Genomic DNA, 22,097 nt, shown 5'->3' with positions numbered 1-22,097 from the left:
TTCACGTTCCTCTGGTTACGGTACTAAATAATGTATATGTACCTACTGTGCGTTATTGGTTATCCACTGTAAGCGTCATGGTAACATCGGTCTGTCTGTGACATGCGTTTAACATCGAAATTTAGTTGTAAAAACCTGTTTCATGCCAGAGGGCGATCTATCGAGTTGACACGAAAACTTGTCGATTTGTCCAGAAGAATTCCAATGTAGTGGCTTTTCGCTGATAGTTGCGTGTAATGTATGCGAATGTAAAATGCTTTATCACTTTCTTACCAACGTTATTGGATCGAGACGAGATGTATGAAACCTGTCCGTGTACACAATGTTGAATTGAAGAACGCACCTAACCTGTCAGAACTCGAATTGCTATTAGTCGAAACCTTGTTTTGACAAGTAACTGGGACGAGTGAAAACGTTTCACGTTTATGTAAATATGACCTGGAAGCATGGACCTCTGATCATAAAAACCGTGGATATTCGTCTTAATTTGTGCAAAATAATTCAGCTAATTTTTTTTTCTAATAATGTTTTTATTTCTCTCTGTATATGATGTAACTCTCAAAATGATGTAATCCGATACTAGGAGAAGGAATAAAACATTCGGAAAGCAAACAACAGTGTAGTGAAACAAATAGTGTTGATCGGATGAAAGGAGGGAAAATAAAATTGAAAAAATGGAGCCGGGAACATTGACTAAGGTTCTGCAAGACTTTTTAACAACGGTTGACGGGGAACTGAGTTTGTTGAAAGGAGATTATCTATTGGTAAGACGGATTAATCGACTAAAGTTAAGATAGCGATGCAGAAAACCTGACGTTTCTTACTCACAACATGTTTCTTTCTATATCACACAGGTTCTTTCAGTCGTCGATAAGATTTGGTGCTACGGTCAGTCACATAACAACACTGGGAAATTTCCAACAAATTATTTGCACAAAGTTGACATACCGGATATAAAGGATAACGAAAATTTATACATATCCATCGCTGCCTTCCGAGGAGAACAGCCTGGCGATCTTTCATTTTCAAAAGGTAGTAATAGTCATTATCGCTGTAGTCTGTTAAATTAGAATAAAGGCTTATGATAAATCCTAATCCATAGTTATGCATCATCTATTTAATAGGCGAAATTATTTTTGGGGCAAACGAAGTGGAACCAGGCTGGATATCTGGATACACTGATTCACACAGTGGAATTTTTCCTGCCACTCATGCTTGGAAATTGGATACAGCTCTGATTAAGGTACCAAATCCATACATGCATAGATAATGTCTTGCCTCACTAGGTTGCAAAAACAAATTCACAGAGGATCCCATTTTTACTAACAAGTCAACACGACAGGTCGTTTTTACCAGACTCTCATTCCGATTCATATCTAAGAAGGTAATTCTTCTTCTTTCAGATTTATAGATGGTTTGAAATTTATAGTTGTTACTGTTATGTTACACGTGTATGTAATAATTTGCGTAGATAATTTTTATTCCTTTTTTATCTTAATACGCAAACCAGGATTCCATTTTATTACATTACTTCTATTATTTTATCACCATCTAGAATCAGTTGTACAGTTTGTATTCATGTATACAGTTCCTCGAATATATTATGCAACAATGCTGCTACACTCATGTAAAATCTGTAACAATTTTAACTTCAGATCCCAGTGTACTGAAGAAACTGCGCTTAAAAAATTTCATCAGCATTGATGGTCAGCTTGATCAAAGATTGAATGACAGATTGGGATTAAGATTCCGAATGTTTATCATTTTCAAGTGGACAGTTCTAGTCGATAGATAGATAGATAGATAGATAGATAGATAGATAGATAGATAGATAGATAGATAGATAGATGGATGGATTGTAGACAGTAGATAATAGATACATGGGTTAGCAGTAGCAGTAGGTATTCAAAGAAGCCACATCAAGACAGTGAAAACAGTTCACTGATTGTATGCTTGAGGAAACACTACACGACTATTATAATTTCTCCACGCTAAAGGAATATTCTTAACTTTGCGTCATGACAGAATGCAGTACATTGTTATCTGTCCATGGTAGATTTTTTTTATTGCACTTACTTAGAGTGGATAACGATCATTGGCAGAGAATATCCAATGCCGTGTATTTTTTTTTGGAGATATCTTATCAAGTAATTACGGATACGACAAGATGTGTAGTTGAGAGATATCACCAAGGAGAAGCACATCGAAGTGCTCTACAATCATTCAAATAGTTAAATGTCAAGATCAACTGTTCAACTTTCAGAAGGGTGTGAGAAAAAAAATAGCACGACGAAAGGCTAAAGTGACGGCAAATCTGGAAGCCCAGCTAGACGAAGAGTTGGATCTAACTAAAGGCACTATACTAACAGTGACGGAAATCTTGGAGGACGGATGGTGTCGCGGTGAAACCGACGATGGTAGAATCGGTATTTTTCCCCAAGGATTTGTCGAGTTCTTAGAAGGTGTGAGCGACGAGTCAGTCGATGAACAGGAATCAGTGGTAGCCGCAAGACTCGATCCTCTGCTCCAAAAAAAATTTGGCAACGACTCAGCTATGCACTACAACGAGGAACCTGCGCCTTGCTATTACGAGCTATTTCCAGAGTTTGCCCCTGAGGATACAAACGGCGATGACAACGTGAAAGGAAAAATTGATGACTATAACGTTCCTGTCGACAACAATCTCAATCCTTTTGGCGTTGATCCGTATGCGATAACGCTATACCCATTCAACGCTCAGTTTCCGAACGAACTGAGCTTCACAGCTGGAGAAGTTGTGCGTTTGATAAAGCACAAAGATTCAGAATGGGCAGAGGGATCGATAGACAATGTGAAAGGCATCTTCCCTGTCTCCTATGTCAACATAATCGTGGACTGTCCGCATAGTGTGGAACCATCCCCGTCGAAATCTGTGGAAGATGAAGAAGCAGAAGAGGAGGTGGAGGTGGTTTCTAAAGCAGGAGATTCGCTGGTACCTGGAGTCGTCGTTAAAGTAGAATACAAATTCGAGGCCCAGATGGACGGTGATTTGAGTGTTAACGAAGGTGATTTTGTCACGGTTGTAGAAATGGCGAATAGTGACTGGGTCAGTGTTAAAAATGAGGATGGACTTGTTGGTCTTTGTCCAAGGGGCTATTTGAACGCCAATTTCGATCTTCAAAGTGAGCAAGGAAACTCTGCAGACGAGAGTGTTGTGCTGAGAAATGAGGAGGCGACAGAAGAACTGAAATTTGAAGACCGTTTCGACAGCAAGAGACTCTCCTGTCCGCATAGACCTGCACCTCCAGCTCCAGCGCCGGGCCGAGTCCCGCTACAACGACAAACTATGACTGTCGAGGCTCAAGAGGAAACTGTCGAGGACGTGGAGGATTCGGAAACGGATAGTAGAGTTAAAGCCAAACAGAAGAAAGCCGATCATCGACAGAACGTCATAACTGAGCTGGTGATAACGGAAAAGGAGTACGTTAGAGATTTGAAGATGACTTACGAAACTTTTAATCTGTATAATCCGAGCATGCTCGAATCCCGGGGTATAGATGTGACTACTTTGTTCGGAAACATGCTGGACGTGATTAAAATTGCCGAGGATCTATTGGACAAGATGCTGTCGGCAATGAAAGGGTGCGACGAGGAATACCAGACCATTGGACCCTGCTTTTCAAAAATGTCTGATAAACTGCAGATGGTCTACGTCAAATACTGCAGCAATCACGAGGCTGCGTTGGCTCTATTGAAAAAAGTATGTTCACAACTTGATTTTCACTTTTCAGTAATAGATCAATGTTTTACCACTAAAAGGATAGATTCAATTGACGGTTTTCAACACTCTTCTAATCTAAGATAAGTGATGTATTCTACATGAGTGTGATTCAAATTCTCTTTCAATACAGTACGAGAATAACTCCGAAATTATGGCAGTGTTTGAAAAGGGTATCGAAACATTGCGCCATCAGATAGCTTGCTTTGACATGAGTTCTATTCTGATAAAACCTGTGCAAAGAATATTAAAATATCCTTTGATGCTGTACGAACTTGTGAAGGTAAGATGCTGCTAGTAATATTTCATTATACATTTTAGTCGCAATACCATTAGAGAAGAATCTAACAGTACATTTCGTAACGAGTATGGATAAGGCTTTTTGTCGAAACGTGAGGTTTACAGCACGCACCGAAGTCGAGTGCTGTAACACGTGAGTGAAAAAAATTATCCGTACGAGTTTCGATCCATATTTTTTATTAGAATGCAAAAAAGTAATTTTTTTCCAAAACGTACGGAAGAAAAGATACAGCAAACCTTGCAGAATGTGGAGGATGTTTTTGTAGTTAGAAATTAAGTCTTGACTATCGATTATTAAATTGTAATTTAATAAATTCCATTCAACTCAATCTATTTGAATCCTGCAGTGGTTTTCAATAAATATTAACTTTATCAGTGCACAGAAGATGACCACCCTGATAAACCAGAAATAGAAGAAGCTTGGCGAGCTATGACGAACGTTGCGAGCTACATAAACGAATATAAACGTCGCAAAGACTTGGTGACAAAGTATTTCGAGGGTGAGAACACGTTGATGCGAAAAATGGCTAAATTGAACATGCACTCCGTGGCAAAGAAGTCAACCAGACTCAGTGCAAAGCTTTCTGCTTCGTTGGGACTGACAAACATAGCACTTGATACTGACTTTGATGAGTACGAAAGACAGTTTAAATCTGTTGAAAAATCAACCTGGCAATTGGCCAGGGATGTTGAGCAGTGCATTGTTTACTTAGGCGAAGAATCTGTCAGCGGTCAATTAATATCGGATTTGATAAATCAGTATTACCAAGGAACTTCTAACAATGAGGTCAGGAAATTTAACGAAACTCGCTCTGTCATATGGTCAAATTATTTACAAGAGCTGAAATCTTGCCTGGAAAGAAGAGTCTCGAGTCCTCTCAACCACTTGATCAACTTACTCCAAGGCCCAGCGCTACTTATTGAAAAAAGATACGACAAACTCCTTGATTATGATGTCGCAGTTTCCAAGAACGAAAAGAACAGAGATAACAAGATTGTAATTATTCCCTGATATATTTTCTAAGTACTATATTTTTGATGACATTTCTGTACGTGTTACTGATTGCAGTTTCAGGACGAACTACTTCGCGCAAAAAGCAACTACGAGGCACTCAACGAACAATTGCTAGAGGAACTCCCGACCTTGATCAATGTATCAACTAAAATACTGGTGAATTGTTTCGGCGCCTTTGCCAACTCCAGAAAACTCCTTAGTGGACAAGTTACCAAACGTTATTTAGCATTATCGGAGGTGAGTTGAGAGATTTAGAAATGTGGTAACTTCCCTGAACTTTGTAAATATATTGTTTCTTAATTCTTCAAATCACAGACGGCAACTCAAATAACGGCTCAGGATATTCTCGAGTCGTTTTTAGTAAGTCACAATTTACTCTGGAACCAAATAACTCGGTTTGGTTTTGCCGGCTCGAATCCCCGGATAGAGGAGAGCCAGGTGGCATGGAACGAACAAAGCGAGAGGCAAAGAAATCTCTTACGAAACAAATACCCTGTGGACAGATTGTTCGTAGTCAAAGAAAATGTGGTAAGCACATCTTCCTTGGACATGGGAGCGAAACGAGGCACCATAGTGGCTGTAATTAAGAATCAGGATCCAATGGGAGATTCGACAAGATGGTTTGTCGACAACGGAGCACTCAAAGGTTTTCTACCAAGCCAAAACTTAGAGGTACTGCACCGCACGTCAAGCGTCAACAGTACGAATGGAAATAGGGCATCGATAAGTCCAGACACAATGGCGGATTTCATATCCTTGGACTCGCCAGAAGCCACCCGTACAGAGTCACCGGATCTCATCTGCATGGACTCGCCAGAAAAGGAAAATAAAACGTCTTCGATGGCGGAAAGGCAGTCGCAATTTTATCAAAACCTGGATGATGCTGTTGACGATTCTCAAAACGATACCACGACTGGTAGTACCAGTGTCCTGCAACATTACCAAAATTTGAATAACGTTGTACGTATAGTATTGTGTCAAAGAGAGTTGAACTATGTATTAGGAATGAATGTGAGGGCGTTGCTAATCAATATGGCGCCGAGAATTGGACTGCCAGTGGATGGTTTTGGGGTGGTTTTGGGTCAATTATATGAATACAAGAGTACGGACAATTCAGTGCAAGCTGTGAGGCTTTTGTTTTATCCCACGTATTTATTACGCTATAAAAAATCCAATGACAGAGGTATTTTAAAATTAAATATGGCCCGTTTGGAGTAATACGTTTTTTGCCACCAGATGTCTCAGCGCCAGATTTTCATTACCAATACCCGCGTATCTATGCTTGTGAGAGTTATTTCAAGTATCATTATATTGTTGCAGTATTATTACGCGCTCTACAATTTTGACGGAGGAATGAAGGGCACATTAGTTATAAAAAAAGGCCAGGCATTAAGACTCTTGAGGCCTTGTGATGAAATGAAAAACGATGATTGGTGGTTGGTTCAAGATCGCTCTGGAGCTTCTGGCTATGTTCCTAAGAATTATCTAGGCCCTCCTGAAGCAGTGATATGAGTGACAATGCACGTGAAAAAACGAGGTAATGAATACAAGAAATTTCACCATTATCAAGTTACTATGATAAAAAAAATTTATTTACATATATGTATATATTATAAATAGATGATTACAAGGACGCCGAATATTGTTGCCTCATAAAAAAAAGTAATAGAGGACTGCGACTATTGCAGTTTTGTTTAAATGTGCTCGAGAAATTTTATATCTACAAATGAACCTGTTACATATTTTTCATTATCATATTGAATGTTTGTATAATAATTTACCCATAGTTTTTGACTTTCATGATCTTTATATCGGCTTCTCAATGCCTAGTCAAATACTACTGTATAGTACTTTAATAGTTGGTTAAGTAATCACTTTTGGAGATGTTTGAAGAATTTAATGATACGTTAACTGAGTATCAAATTTTTGCCGAATGTCGGCAATGTGAACTTTATACTTATGTAGGGCTTTACCTCACTATCAATCATATTCTATGAGAGATTTTTCAATTTCCTGCCAATCTAGAGTGACTTAATGAACTCAGTAATTAGTATTGTTGTATAATAAATACGTACAGGGTTCTAATGGTTTAATCGATAATCTTTTGAACCGAAAGCTATTTGTATTACATAATGCCTAACAGTTTTATCGGATACAGAGTTGTTGAACCACGGTTCAACAAGTATTACACGAGAAAGATTATTTAGTTTGCTGTTTCTTTATTTCATACTTTTATCAAAAGACAATTGATCGCCTTTGGAAAGAGAAAATAGAATATAAAGCTTAAAATAACGAAAAATATTATATTGGTATAACTGATAACGCTATCTTATGTCCTATTTGAAGAAACGTAATTTATGAACGAGATTATCGTTATCTTGAAAATAAAAAATAATAATTCGGCTAGGAAATAGCTTTATGTGACGTATAGAGATTACAAAATGTAAATATTATGCGCAAGCTGAACAGCTTGCAGGAATAATGTAGGATTATAATAAAATGAGGGAGTACAGTGATCCATTTATATGGCGTAGATATTCTGTATTGCAGTTTATTTTGCAAAATCTATACAGACTATACATATACCTAAGTGCATAAAGCAGAGGACGGTCCGTGAATAATTCGGATCACTCTGTATTAATATATAAATGTTTATATGTTCAGCCAACAATAATTAGATAAACTATACATTTATAATTAATAATAAGATTTTAAACAGTTATACATTGTAGATTATTAGTTGTATATTTTGACTCGTGCCATTTACATAACTCCAGATTTTAAGAATTCAAAGTAATAAACTATTTTATCATTGTTATTATATTCGATCTATGATTGAATTTTGAGAATTGTTCTTGTGCGTTAAAAGAAATTGATGAATGTATACATTTGAATTTATCGTATACACCTTATTATGCTATACATACATACACGATATATAGTATATTACATGCATATGTGTTGGGGTATGTATATGTATAGTATATATATACAATTCAATTGATGCGTTATTCTACAAAGTTTAAGGTGTACGAAATTAAATGAATTATCATGTGAATTAAAATTATACTTTCAAGTAATTATCACTGCGTCCTCTTGATTGGAGGGAAAGAAAAACTTGTTCTTCAAGAACTGAATGTAGAATATTCTGACTGTGCTGTACTTGGCACAAGGATGTAAGATAGATTAAGTGACAGTGAAGTGGAGGAGTTGAAATAATGGAGAAAAGAAACAATAAGCTCATAACGTATTTAAAAAAAAACATTTACTATATCATACTATCACTTATCGGCATATAATATTCACTTAAATTGTTACAGTAACACAGACAGTAAATACTAATACATTTCCTTAAATGCTAAGTCGTCAGGGTTTCTTAAAAATACAATTATAAATTGACACAAAAAAAAAGTAATCTTAAATTAGTAAAACAGTCTTATTCGAGGTACAAAAAAATAAATCTACTGCACATGATAAGCTATAAATATCATGACCATAACGAGTACACTTACAATTAAAACATATCAATAAAACAGAATTATAAAATTACTGCGATCTAAAAAAAAAAAAAACCGAGATAAATTATCAATGGCTACAACTGCTTGATGCCAATTATTAGATACTCATGGAAAACTAGTCAGTTTCCTAAGGAAAAGAAAAAAATGACGATGAAATGAACTGCGTCAAGTAAATAAATGCGTTTCTTCATAACGCAACGACGAAACATTTTTCTCCAAACTAGTCACATAGGAACGATTAAAAATTTCTTCTCATTTGAACGTGAGAGACTTGATCGGTTAAGCAAATCAACAAGATTTCTCTCCAGGGCATATCATCGACCACTCCTTAATCTGTCGGATAAAAGCGGAGAATCGCCCTTCCCTGGATCTCGGAATGACATAGCTTCTGTACAACATCGAAGGCTTCTTCAGCAGGGTAAACTGTGTGTGGAGGAGGTTCAATTTGTCCCGAAGCCACCAACTGTACAAGTTCTTCGAGCTGTTGCAAGGAACCAGGGTCAACTGGCTTGATGCTTTGCTGCCTTTCCTCTGCACGTCTGCTGAACTTTGGCAAAAGACGATCAGCCACTTCTCGAATGACGAAGACTACACCGCCCTTCCCAAGACATTGCAGGCTGCGGTGAAGGCTTCGTGATGTAGTTCCGAAGTCTATTACAACGTCAACAAGACCCTGACACGCATCCATCGTCCGTTCTATCAACTGCTTCTCGTACAAATCTTCATTCCATTGAACAACGTTCACACTGCGATTGATAAAAATAAGATAACGGTTAGTCAAAAGCCATTCAGAGCTTGTATTTAGTGTACCTGTTTTCATTTCAAGTAGCCAGATTGAATCTGTTCATTTCAGCAGTGATATCTGTTTTAAAAATCCAAGGAGGAATTGTTTCGTGAAATTTTAAGCAAAAAGTGATCAAAAAATCTTTCAAGCCACTTGAAAATGTTATAATATTTGATCAAGATTGTAAAAGTTCGTTAAAATCAGTCACGATAAAGCTGAGCGATAACATCTAAAACGGTAGTGAAATTTGAGCTGAAAATAACCTGAACATCATGGCAAAGATAAGGTAACACATTTAATGAGCGTAAAAAATAAGTGGTAAACCAACCGTTTGAATTCCTTAGCCATCATGAGTCCGTCATCCTTGAGTGAGGCGATGGTGATGGTAACTCTGTTCTTCATATTGCTGAAGTGATAAGCTGCGATTCTCATTGCCCAAAGGGCGAGTCCGCCAGTACCAACAATGAGGATCTTGCAGACGCTGTTGTCTCCCCTCTCTGCGAGAAGAGCTTGGACATGTTCGTGGGCGGCAAAGACAGTGTTCATTGCCAGGAGAGCACCGGTGGGCAGCATAGCAGCGACGCTGAGTTCCATGCTATCAGGTATTTTGATGAGATACTTCAAGTCGTGGACGACCATATATTCTGCATAGCCGTTGGGAACTCCGTCGTACGGGTAAAGAATGACTCTATCTCCGACTGCGTAACCACAGTTTTCCTTTATCTCGCTACCTAGGGACTCCACGGTTCCAGCGACTTCATACCCAGGGAAAAGGGCTGCGTCTCTGACCCCGTAGTGAGGTAGATTCACTGGTAAGTCACCCTCCTGTGAAACGTCCTGCGATAGCAGGCTTCCAGTGCTCGATACAGACGTTAGACTTGTCTGGCTTGGAGAACGGCGAGGCCGGTAACACGCTCCTGCGCAAACCACCCTGATTCTAGCACCATTCGCAGGAACGTCTGGAACTGGGATGTCAAAGCTGAAGACGCAGTCTCGCCCTGCTAGTCCAGGACTTTCAATCGAAACTTGGCGGCACAATTTATTCATCTTGCGAGGTTGTGGTTCCCTGTTTAAAAAAAGAGAGAATATTGATCCAGAATTCAGACATTTGGTAAATATTAATGGTTTTCTTTTTATAGCAAGGTCTTGGAAAATCTCACACGAATATACCGTTTAAGAAATCAATTCGTAAACAAATAAAATATAAAACGTATAAAAGATAAAATTTCGAAATATTCGCGGACTTTTTTCGAAACTTGACTATTTCGAGGGTTTTCTGTTAATTTCTCTCTTATTCGTCATCCGCGTTATTGTTAGTTGCGAGTTACGGTGCGGTATCATTTTTGAGAGGAAGTGAAAATTAACGGTCGATGAAACACTAATCTCTACGCTTCTCCGAAGGTATAGAGTCGCCGGTGAAAGCTATCTGACGATGACGTTCCATAATTTAAACATTCGAAAACTATTCGGTCACGCTACTTATCCAAGATTCAAATGTTTCGAAACCCGAAGCATAGAGTACCCTCCTTATACTTTAGTGCATTAGGCATGTGATACGTAAAGCTAAAAATACTAAGGATTTCGAATAAAATAATTGACGCTCTATTGAAATTTCCCAAACTTGCGATGTGTTTAAAACGAAGTGGGGGAAAATTCGAAATACGAAAACGTACCTAAGCGGTTCACGAGCTGCGCAATGAGCCAATGGAGTAACGGGAACAAGTTCGACAGGCATTTTTTTTAGAGGAAGAAGAAAAACAAAAGCCACTGGTGCAGTCCTCGAGTTAGCCGGTAGTAGACTGCAGCGAATAGACAATAGAACTATGCAATAGACAGCGAAAAGGACGGCGTCCCTTCCGTGTTACGGTAATAACCGTTTAAAAAACGAGAAATATAACGCGATGTGCGATGCGTGCTTTTTCACAGATTCGAAAGAGTAATAGTTATTTTTATTTAGTCTTGCGACAAATTCGTGGAAAATTGATCACTTTACACAAAGCGTATCACACCTCTCGCGGTACGTTACATGGAACATCTGAATGCTCGCGCTGCGCTCCGTTTCCTTTTTATACCTCCCAACAAACTGCGCAACGCCCCAACTCAACCCATAGAGGAACTGGTGGTGGATGGAACACTCGCAGGCCACGTGCTCGGTTAATGTTCACACGACGTGCCTCCGCATATCTCGATACTTCCAAAACCTTGCGCCTGTGTTTGTGACTGCGTTTCTTTTTCTCTTCGTAGGCAGCCAACAGCTGGTATACTGCTGGGTAAATTCTGCTGTTGCCGAACAAGGATACTAAATTATGCGGCGAGCCGCGAGGATCGAGTTAGAATAAAGTAATTAGGTCCTTTTCACAACTCGATATTAAAAAATAACGTCATCCGTTCCTACCTATATCCTCATATTACGCTAATAGACGTCACAACGATAATGTTTAGTTCACACATCCGTGTGATGAATTGTTTGAAAAACATTCGAAACGTTCTTTGGGAGCATTTTAGGTTCCTGTTTGATCCCTGCGTCCGTCGTAATCAGTAATATATGTGTCAAAGAATATATGCATTTACCTAGAAGGCCGTGGTCATTGTTGCAGCTGAATCCTCTGAGGTCAGAATCCTGCACCTTTAGGCATGTATTACATAACGAAGCCTGTATCAAAGTTGATATCACCAAACATCGGAGTCCACGTGTCTCAAACTCTAAAAAGGGCTTAACAGCCTCATTTTGTACGCAATTCTGAACAAAAACACTGCCAACACATCTTCATTTGACGTAGAAATAAATAAATGGCTTAAATTCTACGAATTTACCATCGCGATTTCGTAGAATGCGTGCCATTTCTTTATCTCTGCGTCAAATGAAGATGTATCGTAGTGTTTTTGTTCAGAATTGCGCATAGAATGGGACGTTAAAACCTTTTTAGGAGATATATCCGCCAACGACGAAATCGACCAGGGCACCCCCTTAATCTCGAGCATAGTAATAGTTGCATAACACAGCTAAAACGGCATGCAAAATTCGTAATACACACAAAGTTCTGTAGGCTGTGTACGCGTGCATGCTTGAATGCGGCAGAATTTGTCATCACTCGCAACAATGGTGATGTATCGTCCCTCTAGGATAACTCCATATTCTTAGGTATGATATTTTCGTTACTTTTCTTCCTTTCCCCGCCAGTTTACCCCTCATTTTTCATTTGAAATCTCGATCTTTCGGATCTGTGACATATCTAGAGAAACCTTGATAACGCTTTTCTCTCCCTGATCTCACGGGACCTAGGATATATGTAGGATCGGTTTTTCGGAATTAGAAAGACCGGCGTCCACGGACGGGACGCGTGCCAATGCTCAGAGTTTTTCACCTATAGGTATACATACCTACACATACCTACGTATAACCGTAAATATATTATGCCTCGGCAACTCTAGGTGTAGAAGTGTTTCGTCGTTATGTACCAAAGAATGGATTCAACGGAAAGGCCGATCGAGTTTTAGGCTAGCGCCACGCCGTCTGGGAAGGACGTGTACCTACACCTAGATCGGACGCGTGTACGAATAATTCTAAAATTATCAATAGAGTATTTTGTGTGGGTATACCTATAATAGCCAGGTCGATACCCGCGTGCAGTCTTGAAACGTAATATTTACGTTTTTACATACCGATGATTAATCATTTGCAATTCGATTCAGTCTCAGTGCTGAGGTAATTGCAAGCATCCTGTTATATGTACCGGATGTGAATTATTCGGTGATGCAGGTTACGATTGAGAATCGTTTATTCTATTCAGAAGAACGTGAATATATCGGGCCATCGTTCCAAACGGATCTATTTAGGAAGCTATTATATAGCAATTTGCGTTTCGGAATCGTGTATAATAATTCGTATATATATATATATTATCTACGCGCTTTCATCTACAGAATTATTATATATATATATTGTACTTCAACGATCGTTAGCCATTCTTTAAATACGTCGAGTATACCAATAATAAATTGCATTATATCATCGAAACGGTATGGAAAACTGATATAGACGGATATAAGGGAGGTTATATTTAGGGAAGGAAGTCCTACGACAATCCAGTGCAGGTATAGAATACCGAGAGATTAATGGCGAAAGGAAGTTGCGTAACTGTGAATCGTTATAAATATATTATAGAAATCGAATTGTAACAACGATGGCAGGTGGAGATTCTCGGAAGAACGATCAACATATTTCAATCATTGATAAGTTGGGGGGAAAAAAAATTAAACTTTTTATCGTATTATTTTCTTCACGTCAGAATCGTTATCGCGTTCCCTTGACGAAAGTGATAAATTCGCGTTGATATTCGAGTTTACTCTACAGCTGCGTGGACCTATATGTATACGTATATTATAATTATACATCAAGCTGCCCGTTGTAGTTTTAACGTTAGATTGAATGAGAACTTGTCAAAATCACGCCCCCCTCGGTTGTTAATCATTGCGAACTGGTTTCAACACTGTTAAACAAGTACCACCCATAGCTGCGATTTTATCTCTCGGATCTTCATTCTAAATGAAAAAAATTATAGCCAATAACAAACGGTGATAACTTGTTTTCTCGATATTTATTGTTTATTTTTTTCGTTCCTTCATTGTATCGATTTTATCGTGATTAGGATATCTTTTTCATCACAGTTGTTTCCTTATTTCTCCAAATCTATTTACAGTAACTTGTTTACGAATTTTTTTCACTCAAGTACACAATCGGCACGTGGATATAAGGCGGTTCTAAAGGCCAAGGCGAAATTTGCAAAACATCGCAACGTGTCAAGTGTATCTTTGTTTGTATTGTAATTCTCATACACATCTACATCAGCCACGTGGTGTATCCAATGCGTGATACATCGTTGAATTCATACGCAACTTGGGTACAGCATCAGAGTGATCGATATTAATTACTGCCATTATTTTCGCGTCGATAAGTGACTTAGGGAAAGTAATTCTATACAATACTGGGTGGAAAAATAAATTTTTAAATATTCACCGTCTTATGTTCGTCGGTTAAAATTTTAACGTTTTGTTAATACTTACAACGATCTTTGTGTATTCTCAACCGTCGCCGGTTCTCTTTTTCTCCTTTGTGTTTTTCTTCTCTCTTGGCTCGGTAGTTAATACATGCTTTCATGTATACAATAGACTCTCGCTGGAATAGAATTCAGAAAAAACTCGAAAGTATGACACAAAATTGAACCGTGTCATAAAAGCGTTAATAAACACGGCAGTGTAATGTGTATACGCAAAATTGAGCACTTTGAACTAAACAATTATTCTTTGAAAAAGTATGGATCAAAGAATATACCAAGAATTACGCAGCTCAAATGATGTATACATTTTTACGTTCTTAACTCGATGAGAAGTAAATAAACACGTCTAGTTTCCTTTGCCTAATTCCATATTATTTTCGGTATTGTATTTCAATTTTTAATTTAAATAGAAATTTCGCTCAATTATAGTTGTGGAATAATCTGGAATTGAATGTGTATTCTGTTCAGTTCGTGTAATATTATATCCAAGAATAAAATCCCGTCGGATGTTTATTTCCGCAGTTGTTTCTTTCCACGAAATATCTATAGAGGTTGGTTTTTATACGCAAACGTATTAATAGTACATAGTTTAAAACAAGGGTCGTTACTCGTAACAACCATCTGCTTTATATATTATTTCCAACTTGATAATTTTTCCGCTCAAAATGAAGACACCGACGTTTCTGTGTTATATACATATTATTCATGGCTTGCGATGTGTACACATTCAGGCAAAGCTATAATTAAAATGTAGGCACGTTGTGTCCTTGTTTTCGCAATGATGGCTGTTTGCAGGGAAATCCTTAGTCGCGCGTGAATTATGTGTTTATATACACCGAACTACGACCTCGCTCTCTTCTGTAGTTCAAATATTCTAAAAAGAGATGTTTTCCCCGGATTTTAAAGCAAGAGAAATAAAACAAGAAAATAAGGGGAACGCTCCACAAAGAAAACAGTCAGAGAGAGAAGGAAACGAAATCGCATTATCCTAATTATTCAATTAATGTGAAAGTGATTGTATATTTTACAATTGACTGATTATTAACGAATCGAGAGAATGCAAAACTGACCAATACCAACATAGAAATCGTTGGTAAATTACCATATTCATGTACACATTCAGTCTCAGCTTATGGGCTAAAATTAAACCACAATACGTTTAATAGGTAGAGTAGAAATTGCTTTGTATAAACGTACGTGCGGATTCGCATGGAAATTAGTTGGAAATGAGTAATGACAATTTTAAAACTAATTTATCCTAAAGCGCTTCAACAAGATAAGACGTATTCATTATCACGTGCAAAATATTCGATCATCCGAATACCCTGTAATAGATTATATTGTTAAATGCAACGTATCGCGATTATTATTTATATACTATTTATTTGTATTTATATTGATAATTCGATTTCCTCGTGCATCAATTGTCCGGCATAATCCAACTGTCTGCAATTCTATAACCAGAGTATACCTGTATAATATAAAAAAGAAACTGCAGTGACGTAAACTGGAAGGCAATTACCTTTACATAATCATCGCGGAGCGTAAATTGATATTACAAAAACTGGCCGTAAGGTTATCAGTAACAATTAAAAGTTTTTAGAAATGTTAACAAATTTTCGTACCTCATCTAGCCAAATTTCTTTTCTCTATTCTACGTATCTATATTTCCTAATTTTCTCCTTCACTCTCGCCATGTTATTGTCAATACTTCCCACGCATCATATTTCATCTATATACAGGGTGACTCAACTGAGAGCATGATGTTTTAATCAACGGGATTTATTTTAATGCAACGTCAGTTCCACAATCATAGATTCTGCGAATGTTTCTTATTTGTTGATTCACTCTGTACATCAGCGAATGTATAAAGCTGCAGGTAGTAGGTGTTATGGTACAAAGTCTAATGTCTGAATCACCGCTCAACAGTTTCAAAAAATTAGCGAAGGACGACAACTTTATAAGACTGGGTTACACGGAAATTTCAATTCAGTTAGTTACACCTGGAAATGTCTATCGAGAAAAAAAAAAAAAATTTAGAAGTCCAAGTTTGGTAAATGTGTGATAAAAAGTACAGAAAGCATTATTTCTACAAGGGCCGTTACATGCAAATTTGGAATATAAATATTAAAAAGCATTACGGTATCAAGCTTGATGCCTGGATTACTGTGTTTTAGTGTCAACAAAAAGCGTAAGTGCTTTTTCGACACTGTGATCATCGATTAAAGCGATCGTGTTATCATTTCGAATGATCATTTGCTCCACATTTCACAAATATCCGAACATCACGGCATTGGAAAGTGAAACAAACAAGTCTGCTCAACGTGATCACTGATCACGGTAAAAACGTATACCTTGAATTTAATTGTATAAAAAATGGACAATTGCCAGATGATGATCGAAGAGAAAATACACGTATTATACGCGAGAAAGAATTCATCGAGAAAAATTCCGTTCGCGTTTCTGTACACGATTTCAGTAATTGCAGACATAACCTAAAATCGGTAAGGTATAACAAATATCGATAAGTGCATTTGCAGAAACAAACGAAGGTGACTTATGATCGTATAACACGATCGTCGTCGTATTATGAAAAAAGAAAAAAAAAAGCGACACCGCGATCACCTGTGCCTGTAAGTGATGAAATAAAAGAGAAGAATCTGGAACAACGGTTATCTGTGAAACAAAGAACAAACTAAAGGACAAAAGATTTAAAAAAAAGAAAAGAAAAAATTGAATAAAGAGCGAAGCAAACGTCCCGGCGTAAGAAAAACATATTCTACTATACGCGTTTGAAACGGCGAGGTGTTGCTCTTTGCTCGTTTTTGGTGCAACGCCTGTGTGCCGCGCAACGCCAGCCGTCGGCAAGAGCCGAGCAGGGGAAACGGTCGATGATCAAGGCATGCCACGATCACGTGAACAGCATCGAACCTGCACGTGACTGTGAGTCGGTCACCTCGCTCGCTACATGGTACATGCTCATCCGTTGCTATCGCCTACACCGCGAAGAGAGGAAACGAGCCCCAGTCCCAGATTTTACGTAGATTTTATACCACGGAGCATGTGTGTGTGTGTATGTATCGCGAATCTGCACGGCTTTTATACTTGGGTACAGTTTTCATCGTGATATTTAGATCGCAGCTGGCGCCTAACTTTTCCCGCTTGCCAAAAGTATGATAAACATAACGGAAGAAAGAAACGCGACCAGGGATGAGAATGCGAATGCTGATGAGTGATGAATGAAATGAGAGAGAGAAGAAATATTAAAAAACGATGAAGAACTCAAAGTTGAAAGTCCAAAGCGAAGATAAACTGAGACAGAAGAAAAAGAAATCGGAAATTAATGACTTCTTAACGTTTCAAAATTCCACCGTGCAAAACGTACCGGATTCGTATTTTGATAGGTTTCGTCTAGTTACGAAGCTCGGGAGTTTCATACTGTGAAATAAAAAAAAAATGGGTTCCCAGCTGGCACCAAATTAATTGTTTTTGACGAACCGTTTAGCTCATGGATGGAACCGTGGCATTACGTAAATTTTAGGATGAACCCGTTTATTAATATTGTATGTACCTTCAGGTGGACGTCACCTGCATGCTAAACACATACAAGTTGCCAAGTTTGCCTTGAATCATCGTCACGAACCTACAAAGATAACGTACCAAACTGATGAGTGATTACTGCTCATTCTTACAACTATCCGTACGTTGTTGGTTTACCGTTACGGCGACTCAACATCGCAGTCGTTGCTGTATTGAGTAACTAGAAAACGATTCTATGTGCTACTATACTTTTCGAAAGTAGTAATCGTATCGATTCATATAATGGGTTCTCGTGAGAAAAATGGACGGCCCATTAAAGCGAAGGATGCTCACGTATACTGTCCATCATTGCGAATCAATTAGAATGACTGAAACTGATTGATATCAGAAAACGATTATAATCCATTCAGTAAAAGCCATCAGATCACAAATGGTGTGCTAAGCATGATCGTAAATCTGGGTTATATTATCCATCGCGGATACAGACTTTTTACAATCTGCTTTTTCAATTTTCTTCAATCGGATTCTCTGACAATAAACATATAAAACTGCTTGATCCTCCAAATCGCTATAATTTTATTCTTCGATCCAATCTTGAAATCAGATTATCTCATAAAGAAATGTGTTTATCGACTGAACGACCCTGGCATAGTTATCAATAAACGTGCACAAAATGTTTGTCCTTATATTAATTAAAGCACGTTCCCGATAGAGGTAATTAGCGATTCGCAGGAAAGAATAATACTGCGTTACTCTTTGATTTCCGTCAGATACAGTAGTCCTGTTTACAATGATTAAGCTGCCACAGCGGGATTAGTAGTATTTACGTAGTGACGGTCGGTTTATGCATGAGTGATCGATAAGTCTCTGGGTAAGTCGTCGATCAAACGTCTAAAGACAGTAGCGAAAAAATTGGATTAAAGTAATTCGCAGATCGTAAAGTATTTGAAGTAACTACACCGAAATACCATGTCGAATTTCTTTATAAATCTAACGTTTACACGCGTAATTGGGTCGTTGTTTGATACTATAATTATAACAATGTCGGATCATGATTAAAATTTAACGATAAGTCTGTTTGCTGCCTCCAGCAAATGCTGATAAACGTTCCTGAATAACGCTCAAGGGATTCGCATTGTAATTAAATGGATGTTCTCAATTTGTGCGCTCGAAAAAAAGATCAACTAAATCAACCATCCGCGGCTATTGTTAAAAAGCGATCGCCTGATGCGGAAACGCGGGGTTTTTAAATATTAATTAACGTAACATGTTTATCTTCTAGAAATATAACTTATTTCTAAGATTTATCTATAGAATAGCATAGCAAGAACGTAGTGTAAACAACTAAAGTTAACCAATACACCGTTCCTTTATCAGTACTGCATACGTGCTTCATCTCACGATTCGGTGATCTGAGTTATCAACATGAAGACCGAAGAAAGTCGGCGTCAGCAGCTCTGTAAATAGTATATAAAGCTAAACGAAATAAATAATTTCGGTCTTCATTACTCTTCGGAGTAATCGATGTAAATAAACGGTTTTACACATTATTTGTCGAAGTTATAAATAGCAATGGCAGTTTAAGCATCTACGACGTTTTAATACATTGATTGGTCGTAATTGATGAGATAACGACTCGACCGATTGCGGCAGTATTTTATACCGCACACGCCAACGGTACCATTTGGAATCAGGGAGAATGATCACTCGATTCAAAGCTTAAAAAATTGAACATTATACAGTGAATAACTGTTCAGGCCAAACGATGTCTGAGGTCAAGTTGGGGTCGAATGAATCAGATGACGTCACGAGGGGGTGTTCGAGAAGTGTCCACAGGTTCGACATACATATGTGGCACAAGAGCAAAATGAGCGTTGAAACTATGCCACGTAAAAATGACGTATTGTTAGGTACATACATTGTATGCGCATATGAATTATACGGTTTGTTTTATACCGCTTTTAAAGACCTGAAACGATGTAACTGTTGAGCGGGTGACGTAATACCGACAAACCCATCATCAAAACAACACCGTATACCGCAACCGAATGTTTGCATAATAGCTGAAAGATAAGGTCATCCGAAAAGATGCTTTTTCGCTTTCTCAGAGTAGATAACTTCGTGGCACACAATTTCCTAAATATCTTAACAGCGGATGAACCGAGAATGATTGAAAAAATGAAACGTTAAACTAAAAGGCCTGCAACTCATCGGTCGTGGCTGTTATCTAAGATACGTACTAGCTTGACTTGGTCTAATTGACCATACGCAGCGATGATCACGTAACCGTGAGTGACCGTTGGATTTGAGTGTCGCCCCGGGTTGAATAATATTGACGAAATTTCACTAGAGATGTGCGTCGAAAAAGTTTACGACTTTGGTTGACACATTGTTTACGAATATCAAGGATGACAAACGTATCGTGAGTCAACTTGTGGGTGTGATTTCAAATTATTCAACGCGAGCTTGCGCTTTTGCGACGCGGTGAAAACAAACGACAAAAACCAGCAACACGCACACCGTCTCTTATCTATTGCGACTTGGGTCAATTTTACGCTCTCGTAACTTCACACTCTGAAGGTTGCCGTAAGAGACGGTCATCAAGCAATGTATAGACGCGCATAAGACTTTCCCATCGCATCCTCAAATTTATCTTATCTGTTTCCACAAATATGTGATAAGAAGTGTTATTTATTTATTTCGTGTATTTTTTCGGAATCGTAATCTGTGATCGAACTAAGTAACCAGGTTTACTGACTCCTCTGTCCAATATGCGGCGTAAATAGAATAGTAAATAATTTCGTTTTGTTTGATCAGTATACGATTATGCGGTGTCAATAATGCCAACACGCCTTTGGACTTTCAAACGTGCGTAGTATGCGGGTTTTTGGGATTTTGTAATAAACGAGCCGTATCTTCATCAGTATAATGACGATTTAAAATGATGCATTTGTTTTCTAGGCATTGCCATGACACCGACAACGCATTCTTTTCCCAACACCGTATAGATGTGGCTACGACACGGGTAAAATTTACCGGCTGTCAATCCCGAACAACAAGTTTGTCCTGCCAAACGTTTCTCATACCGTGTGCCAAAATATCTAGGCTGACAGACTAGACATGTTCACACGGGAGAAAAGTTACGATGAGTAAAGCATCTATCGATCGACGAGGTGGACAGTCGTGACGACCTTGACACTACGAGACGAGGGGTACCAAACAGATGATTAAAGCAAAACAGGACGAGGAAATAGAAAGCGGAAATGCTCAGAGAAGTAAATGACATGACGTCGGAATAGGGAGGAAGTTACTTTCACACACTCACCTGTTACCAGGCAGTGACGTCCAGTAGAGATAACTGCAGTCCACTGCAGAAAAAACGAGCTTTGTTTCGCACTGCTCAATTTCGCGGATGCAGAGTGCAAAACGGAGTCACTGATAATTTTATTTCTTTTCTTTTCTTGTCTTTTTGACTATCTTTACGATAGTGCGACAAAAGTGGAGAGACAATTAATTGATGACGAAACAAAGGAGGAACAAAGGAAGAAAAGGAATAATCACGGGTGACTGAAGATAAATCACAAATCGCGACAGTGATTTCAATTTTCGACTGTTTACCGCCCCTTTTAACAAGTGTTTACTCGGTGACTGAACGAAGGACTGACTGGCTCTCTGACTGATCACACTCTTCTTGTAACAATTGGTAGGGTTTACCCTGCTTGTCCTACCTCAGACTTGTGTCAACTGCTCGCCAGAGGGAACTGCAGACTGCAAGTGTATACGATTCCCTCCTCATTTTGACACAAGGGGTGGAATGGGGGTTACAGAGGGCGCTTCAAGGAGAAACAAGAAGGCGCAGGCGTGTGGTATTCGTGATTTTCATTGGGGTGAGGCGAAGACAGCCTACGCATCGTGCTGTGCTGATTTATGATTTACGATAAACTTATGGTGGATTTTGGTATCAGTACAGCACGGTGCAGGCTATCACCCCTGGACATCCATTGCAAGAAAATACGAGAACCACTGACAATGTGAATCCGTTCATGTTGAGTATGAGCCAACTAGTGATCGAGGACTACGACTTTTGCGTAGGCTTCGTTACCTTGAAGGATTTACATTCTAGAAA

At 38.4% G+C, this 22,097-nt stretch overlaps 2 protein-coding genes across 5 annotated transcripts; one reads left to right on the top strand and one right to left on the bottom strand.

Moving 5' to 3' along the window:
- Positions 1-292: 292 nt before the first annotated feature.
- Positions 293-8,705, top strand: LOC107217153 (dynamin-binding protein). 3 transcript variants are annotated; one of them, XM_046740629.1, is made up of 10 exons: positions 293-427; positions 584-764; positions 855-1,032; positions 1,125-1,243; positions 2,264-3,739; positions 3,891-4,040; positions 4,434-5,054; positions 5,127-5,309; positions 5,388-6,032; positions 6,393-8,705. In XM_046740629.1, the coding sequence occupies exons 2-10, from the start codon at positions 675-677 to the stop codon at positions 6,582-6,584; spliced, it is 3,654 nt and encodes a 1,217-aa protein (XP_046596585.1). In that variant the 5' UTR covers positions 293-427; positions 584-674; the 3' UTR covers positions 6,585-8,705. The 3 variants fall into 3 exon arrangements, with proteins under 3 accessions (XP_046596585.1, XP_046596587.1, XP_015510020.1); XM_046740631.1 differs by having other exon boundaries at positions 397-764; positions 6,393-6,609; positions 6,693-8,705; XM_015654534.2 differs by having other exon boundaries at positions 397-764.
- LOC107217150 lies at positions 8,321-21,716 on the bottom strand. Of its 2 annotated transcripts, none has more exons than XM_015654529.2 (3): positions 21,297-21,716; positions 9,703-10,440; positions 8,321-9,336 (listed from the first exon to the last, which is right to left on the bottom strand). In XM_015654529.2, the coding sequence occupies exons 2-3, from the start codon at positions 10,419-10,421 to the stop codon at positions 8,919-8,921; spliced, it is 1,137 nt and encodes a 378-aa protein (XP_015510015.1). In that variant the 5' UTR covers positions 10,422-10,440; positions 21,297-21,716; the 3' UTR covers positions 8,321-8,918. The 2 variants fall into 2 exon arrangements, with proteins under 2 accessions (XP_015510015.1, XP_015510014.1); XM_015654528.2 differs by lacking the exon at positions 21,297-21,716 and adding an exon at positions 11,048-11,417.
- Positions 21,717-22,097: the final 381 nt, after the last annotated feature.

Source organism: Neodiprion lecontei, chromosome 5, assembly GCF_021901455.1.
Source record: "Neodiprion lecontei isolate iyNeoLeco1 chromosome 5, iyNeoLeco1.1, whole genome shotgun sequence".
In the NCBI taxonomy this organism is placed as follows: Eukaryota; Metazoa; Arthropoda; class Insecta; order Hymenoptera; family Diprionidae; genus Neodiprion; species Neodiprion lecontei.
Note: the sequence above shows the minus strand (reverse complement) of the source record. Positions and strands in the feature narration are given on the sequence as shown.

What these genes read in the sequence shown, in the direction of transcription:
- LOC107217150 (XM_015654528.2), bottom strand. Translation starts at nt 11,109, where the DNA reads ATGCCTGTCGAACTTGTTCCCGTTACTCCATTGGCTCATTGCGCAGCT. An exon ending in GCAGCTCGTGAACCGCTTAG is followed by an intron (nt 10,441 to 11,047) that starts GTACGTTTTCGT and finishes TTTTTTAAACAG; the next exon opens with GGAACCACAACCTCGCAAGA. An exon ending in ATGGCTAAGGAATTCAAACG is followed by an intron (nt 9,337 to 9,702) that starts GTTGGTTTACCA and finishes TATCAATCGCAG; the next exon opens with TGTGAACGTTGTTCAATGGA.
- LOC107217153 (XM_046740629.1), top strand. Translation starts at nt 675, where the DNA reads ATGGAGCCGGGAACATTGACTAAGGTTCTGCAAGACTTTTTAACAACG. An exon ending in TGGATACAGCTCTGATTAAG is followed by an intron (nt 1,244 to 2,263) that starts GTACCAAATCCA and finishes TTCAACTTTCAG; the next exon opens with AAGGGTGTGAGAAAAAAAAT. An exon ending in ACCAAAATTTGAATAACGTT is followed by an intron (nt 6,033 to 6,392) that starts GTACGTATAGTA and finishes ATATTGTTGCAG; the next exon opens with TATTATTACGCGCTCTACAA.